Source organism: Eptatretus burgeri, chromosome 3 (genome assembly GCF_056783735.1).
Source record: "Eptatretus burgeri isolate ZD-2024b chromosome 3, Ebu_testis_v1, whole genome shotgun sequence".
Classification (NCBI taxonomy): domain Eukaryota; kingdom Metazoa; phylum Chordata; class Myxini; order Myxiniformes; family Myxinidae; genus Eptatretus; species Eptatretus burgeri.
The window spans coordinates 86,052,417-86,059,916 of NC_140963.1; the positions used below are offsets into that span (position 1 = coordinate 86,052,417).

At 43.9% G+C, this 7,500-nt stretch overlaps 1 protein-coding gene across 6 annotated transcripts in view; it reads left to right on the forward strand.

The window, feature by feature from the left end:
• LOC147030369 (sodium channel protein type 1 subunit alpha-like) overlaps positions 1 to 7,500 on the forward strand; it is a 269,967-nt gene that overhangs the window by 117,404 nt on the left and 145,063 nt on the right. For all 6 annotated transcript variants that reach the window (XM_085874344.1, XM_085874339.1, XM_085874338.1 and 3 more), the window contains one exon: positions 1,381 to 1,737. In XM_085874344.1, the coding sequence (XP_085730470.1) occupies positions 1,381 to 1,737 (357 nt within the window). The remainder of the gene's footprint in view (positions 1 to 1,380; positions 1,738 to 7,500) is intronic.

Below are 7,500 nucleotides of genomic sequence, written 5' to 3' on the forward strand. Positions count from 1 at the left end.
TTATCAAAAAAACCCATGAAGATTGATTACACGGATATTCCATTGGCTGTCAATTATTGGCAGTTAGCAATCGCAAAGGAATACAGCGAAGGATTCTTTGAAAAGCACTACATATCACGATTATTTTGATGTCATCATTATTAGACTATGCTATTTAACAACCTTCAGCACCCTGGTTCATCATTATGAGACGATGTTATTGGATAGCCTCACAGCACCATGTTTCATCATTATTAGATGATGTTATTTTACAACTTTGCAGCACCATGTTTCATCATTATTAGACGATGTAGTTTTATAACCTGCAGCACCCTGTTTCATCATTATTAAACGATGGAGTTTTATAACCAGCAGCACCCTGTTTCATCATTATTCGACAGTTATTTCATCATTATTAGATGATGTTATTTTACAACCTTGCAGCATCATGTTTCATCATTATTAGGCGATGTTATTTTACAACCTTGCAGCACCCTGTTTCATCATTATTTGACAAAGTTATTTCATCATTATTAAATGATGTTATTTCACAACCTTGCAGCACCATGTTTCATCATTATTCGACGATGTTATTTTACAACCTCACAGCACCCTGTTTCATCATTGTTCGACAAAGTTATTTCATCATTATTAGACGATGTTATTTTACAACCTCACAGCACCCTGTTTCATCATTATTCAACAAAGTTATTTCATCCTTATTAGATGATGTTATTTGACAATGTGCTGCACCCTGTTTCATCATTATTAGACAGTGTTATTTGACACCCTTGCAGCACCCTGTTTGCACTTCAATATAAATCGGTCACAACACACTGCACTTTAAAAACAGTTATACTAAATATTTGAATTGGCCTCCTGAAGTTCACTTTAATTCAAAGGTAAATATCAGGTGATGTGATCTCTGATGTAAATAGATAGCGTTCACTGTAAGAGAGTGATGTCAATTCAATGCTTTTCTCATCAATCAAATGGAACAGCAGCTGAGAGTATTATATTAATACAGTCGTGAAACATACCATAACCACAAGAAAAGTGGTTTTGAACATTTCCACGATGTACGGAGCAATCGACATGGTTGCAGCATTCAACAAGAAGTATTGTTGATTGTAAATACCATTTGTACCTTATTCACCTGTTAGATAGCCCCTTTGCCCTTCTATCAGTCTGTCGCCATGGTGACCTTAGTTGTCCAGCTCTTTCATGACCTTCGACCTCTGTATAAACAAACCTAAATCATGGTAAATATGAATGTAGACGCTATACGATGCCATTCTCTGACTCACATATGCCATTTATTTGGTTTTCATTGTAAGTTAAGCACATACATCCCTGAACCTGCCGAACATCGAGACGCACATATTCCTTCTCTCTTGGCAGCTGCGAGTCTTCAAACTGGCCAAGTCGTGGCCAACAATGAACATGCTTATCAAGATCATTGGGAACTCAGTTGGTGCCTTGGGGAACCTGACCCTGGTGCTCGGCATCATAGTCTTCATTTTCGCTGTGGTAGGTATGCAGCTCTTTGGAAAGAGCTACAAGGAGTGCGTGTGCAAGATCTCCACTGACTGCACGCTCCCACGGTGGCACATGAATGATTTCTTTCACTCATTCCTCATTGTGTTCCGTGTGCTCTGTGGCGAGTGGATCGAAACCATGTGGGACTGCATGCAGGTCGCCAACCAACCCACCTGTCTCCTCGTTTTCATGCTGGTCATGGTCATTGGTAACCTTGTGGTAAGTTTACAGCCTGTTTCAAATATCATGCATGAAACAATGCTCACCCTGCAGTGAAAGTTGTGACAGTATTCTTCCCTGATTACATGACTCGCTCACCTGGAATATATAGAAATACACATTTTGTAACAAAATATAAACTCACACCATGAATGGTGTTTGGCATTGTGTTCTCACCTGATAGATGGTGTGTCAGAAGGCATGCTAGCCTTTCAAACAGTGTTTCAGAATGCATGCTCATCATTGAAAGGATATTTCGGAATGTGTGCTCATCCTTAAAACAGTGTTTCAGAATGCATGTTCACCTAAATAATCTTATAAAAACACGTAATTTGGTTTCTGTCCGTCTGTCTGTCTGACTGTTTTTTTGACTGCGATACATTAGGTTGTTACTTATCCAATCACAACCAAACTTGACAGGGGGCTAAAGGTCACATGACAGAGGTCGTAGCGATTTAACTCCCCCCCCCATCCTCAAGGGGGGGTTGCGCCTTGCACGAACTCCGTGTTAAAGTGTATAATAGGTTATCATGGCTTTCATGGGGCACACCTTCCGGACGTAAAAATTTTTATAGCCACAAACGTTTCATTCAATTCTGTCCAACATACAATTACGTTTTTAAACAGTCGCTATTAAACTGGAAAAAGTTTGGAGGACACTCAACGTGATTAAGGCATTCTATACTTATCGCGTCTTCTTTGGACAAACAGATCAGAGCGGTCTTGACTTGCTAAGTCTCCAGGTAAGCAGCAACAATCTTTAGCACAAATATGTTTACGTGAATCTTTACACATGAATGATGAATCCCATTGCCTGTTCGATTTTTCGAGCCATGATCAGATTATATGTGGACTGTATATGGATTGTTTATAACCTATCTAGGGGCCTCATATGTATGTGATTTTTTTTCCTGGCCATGGTTTCAATTGTAATATTGTCACCAACACTCTTTTGACCCAATTGTGACCTTTATTTGATATGTAACCATATTCTTAATGTCCGTTAGTATTGTTTAATACTCGCCAAAGGGAAATTTCGAGAAAATTTGATGAACTTACTCATGGGCGGTGTATTGGCTAACAGTCGCTGGTCCACACATCTGTCGGTGCTTTTTTACCAGTTATACAATTCCGTTAAGTCGTGCCCGATTTCTGGTGACATTCATGATCAGATGTCTCCAAACATCCATACCCTGCCCTGCTTTCCGAAGCTCTGGCAGAGACAGCTTGGTTGCAGCCTTTACTCCATCCACTGGCGGTGTGTTCCATTAACCATCAGCTTGCTCTCGCTTGCCAAGACAGCCGTTCCTTATCAACCGTTTCATTGGAGTGCTTGCTTAAGTGCTTAAAATCAAGCGAGCCACTTGGTGAGTGCTCTACAAGCTGATTGGTAATGGACCACACCCCTTCTGAACACGTCAAACTCCTCAGTGAACAAGATTTTAATATTTTTGAGGTTTAAATAAAGACCCACCTTTTCACTTCTCTTCTTCATCGTCTGCAACAGTTTCATCGATTCCTCCTTACTTTCTGCCAACAAAGTGGTATCACCAGCATACCTTGGGTTGTTGATGCATCTTCCTCCACTCCCGACTGCCGCCTCATGCAAGTTGTGTTTTTAGTCAAAATTATTCTGACCACAAATTAATCGATCAATTCCATCCAATGACAATGGCATAATGACAATAATATTAACATTGTAGCTGGCAGGATTGGCTCGAGCAATGCACACTCTCCTCTAAGCTGTCTCGTTTGTGTTTAAATCCCGACCCAGCTGTCATCCCGGTGTCATCTCATCACCCCGTGTTTCACAGGCAGGGTGATTCATCAATGTGTGCCATTTCTTGGAAGGATGTTAAACTGGCGTCCTGTCTTCCAGCATTAGTTGGTGGACTTTAAAGATCCCTCGGTGTCCTTCACGAAGAATAGGTGAGCTCTCGGTGGCACCCTGAACAAATTACAAATTACTGCCTTAACCTTAATCGAACGTCAGGCCTGGCCAACCGGTTCGTAAAAGACTTGGACCAAGCTTCCCCAGCCATCCCCACAATATGGTCCATATGGTGCGCACGTACATGCATGTACACAGAGGATCCAAAAGACCTAGAGGACCCAAAAGACCCCTCATACCCAAAAGACCCTGATGACCCAAAAGATCCATGAAGACCTATTTCACCTTTATGACACTGATGACCCCTTTTACCTTTAAGACCCTTTTGACACTTTAGACACCTTAAGATCCCTTCACCATTTAGACCTTTAATACCATTTAGACCTTTATAGCCCTTCAAATACCTTTAAACCCTTTCGACATGAATACCATTTAGACCCCTTACACCCATCAGCCAGATTTGACTGTTTGGACCCTTGACCATTTAGAGCTTGAGACCACTTGGACCTTTTTATAACTATACTAATAAATGTCAGTGTGTGTGTCTCCTTCATAACTCCAAAACCATGAAACCTAGCGGCCTGAAACTTTGTATGCATACTAAGGCTAAGGGAACTCCAAAGTAGCATGTTTTCCTTTGTCATTTGACCTCGCGGCTGTTTCTAAAGCAATTGTTTGTTTATATGAATCGGTTGTGCCTTAGCAAGATTACGTGATTTATCTTTGTGAGTTTCAAGGTATATCTTTTTTCAATTTCAATGTTAATGAGTTTCAATGTTATCAAAGGTATATCTTTGTGAGATATACCTTTGATAACACCCAATTTCCGTGCTTTTTTCCACATTAACATGTTTTCTAAATTACAGAGCCAGATTTTTTTCCCACCCATCACATGACGATTGGCAGCTGTTATAAAGAATAATGTTTCTGCACATCTTGAAACGGCTATAATGCAACGTTGTTTTTTAAATTTGTTAATTAAAATTCCCCCAAAACAATGGTGAAAGCTACTCAAGGTTTTTGGATTGTGTATAGCACGTACTGCAGTCGGTAATCACACTGACTCCAATCAGCCGATAACTGAAATCAGACAGCTAAGCACTAACGTATATACGTGTGTGTGTGTGTGTGTTTCATAAAGCATAATATTCTCTCTGCTAACTTCCCCACCCCCACCCCTCTCTCACTCTCTTTGTCCCACCCTAGCTCCACCCCTTTCTAATACAGTGCAGCAACCTCCTCCCACACCTCTCTCCCTCCCCCCTTTCTATCTCCTCCTCATCTCTCTCTCTCTCTCTCTCTCTCTCTCTCTCTCTCTCTCTCTCTCTCTCTCTCTCTCTCTCTCTCTCTCTCTCTCTCTCTCTCTCTCTCTCTCTCTCTCTCTCTCTTTCTCTTTCTCTCCACCCCCCCTCCCACGTCTCCCTCTCTCTCTGTCTCCAGACGGTGGTTATGTCTGGATGATGGTTATCTCCGCACATGTCCGGACAGTGACCCTCCCCTCACAATGCCTTCCCTTCTCCTCCACTCACACTGCTTTCCCTTCCCCCACCCCTCTTCGCTCCCCAACCCCCCCCGTGACACCCCTCCCTCCTTGCTCCCCACTCCTCCTCGCCCCCTCCCCCCCACTCCTTCCTTGGTTACCCTGTCTCTCTCTCTCTCTCTCTCTCTCTCTCTCTCTCTCTCTCTCTCTCTCTCTCTCTCTCTCTCTCTCTGTCTGTCTGTCTGTCTGTCTGTCTGTCTGTCTGTCTGTCTGTCTGTCTCTCTGTCTGTCTCTCTGTCTGTCTCTCTGTCTGTCTTTCTCTCCCCACTCTTTTTCTCCCTCCCGTTGGTATTCCCGTCAGCAAAACGACGGGTGGCATTTACTTGTCTTTCATGTGAGTGTGTGTCAGTGTGTGTGTCTCCTCCATAACTCCAAAAACATGACACTTTGCAGCCTGAAATTTTGCATGCATACTAAGGGAACTCCAACAGAGTGCATGAGTAAAAATTGGGTGTTTGGGTTAATTAAAACACCCCTTTTGAAGATAATTAAGTTATTTAATTTTATCCTTCATCAAGAGCATCTCGATCTCAGCCTCAGTTTCCTTGCTCTCCCCTGCTGGGGTCATAATTTGCCATTTTGTTGGCCTGCTCAACAACACCTTGAGTTGGAACAGGCCGTAATTCTTTATTAATGATAAAGCACTCAAATTGTTTTTTAATCACTTTCCTCACTCACATCATCGAAATCCTCATCTACATACATATGAATTGCTGCATACATCGCTTGTGTAGTGCTATAGTTTTCAAATTAGGAGCTTGGAGTGATTTCATGCATTATATGATGATGCAATTTTCCATGATCTACTCTCAAAGACTAATGAAGGTATATCATAGATATATAATTTGAGTTTGGAGGATTGGATCACATGGACTAAATAACTCGAAATCTGGAGTGAAATCTGAAGATGTGAAGAAATCGGCGATGTTTAGTTTTTTTGCGGGTATGTGCCATGACCAATCAGATCATCAATCATGTTTAAAAAACAACGTTGCATTATAGCCGTTTCAATCATGTTTAAATCATGTTTAAAAAACAACGTTGCATTATAGCCGTTTCAAGATGTGCAGAAACATTATTCTTTATAACAGCTGCCAATCGTCATGTGATGGGTGGGAAAAAATCAAACGTCATGAGACAAACACCCAACAGGTCCGGAGTTTGTCTTCCAGACACGTCCGGAGACAAACACCGCTCGGACACATCTGGAGGCAATCAGCTTGCTATCACTTGCCAAGCCAGCCGTTGCTTATCAACCATTTCATTGGAGTGCTTGCTTGAGTGCTTAAGCCACATGCCAAGCGACCAACACTATGACAGTCGATCGTGGTACAGACACGGCATGGACAGGTCTGGAGACAAACAGACACGGCCCGGGCAGATCCGAAGACAAACAGACACGGCCCGGACAGATCCGAAGACAAACAGACACGGCTCGGACAGATCCGAAGACAAACAGACATGGCTCGGACAGGTCTGGAGACAAACAGACATGGCCCAGCCAGGTCTGGAGACAAACAGACACGGCCGGGACAGGTCCGGAGACAAACAGACACAGCCTGGACAGGTCCTGAGACAGAAAGACATGGCCCGGACAGGTCCTGAGACAAACAGACACGGCCTGGACAGGTCCGGAGACAAACAGACACAGCCTGTACAGGTCCGGAGACAAACAGACACAGCCTGGACAGGTCCTGAGACAAAAAGACATGGCCTGGACAGGTCCTGAGACAAACAGACATGGCCAGGACAGGTCCAGAGACAAACAGACACAGCCTGAACAGGTCTGTAGACAAACAAACATGGCCCGGACAGGTCCGGAGACAAACAATGTCTGAAGATAAACAACGCCCGGAGACAAACACCGCCCAGACATAAACACCGCCTGGACACGTCATGAGACAAACACCCAACAGGTCCGGAGTTTGTCTTCCAGACACGTCCGGAGACAAACACCGCTCGGACACATCTGGAGGCAAGTACTGCCTGGACACATCCGGAGACAAACACGTCGGGAGACAAACACCGCCCAGACACGTCAGGAGACAAACACCGCCCGGACACGTCGGGAGACAAACACCGCCCGGACACGTCGGGAGACAAACACCGCCCGGACACGTCCGGAGACAAACACTGCCTGGACACGTCCGGAGACAAACACCGCCCGGACACATCCGGAGAGAATCACTGCCCGGACACATCCGGAGACATAGAGAGAGATTTGTGGTAGGGTGCTGCATTATATTAGTAGGGGGCAGAGTGAGGATGGGACAGACTGACAGACAGAGAGAGAGAGAGAGGGGGGGTGGGGGAGGAGGGGAGTGAAGTGAGC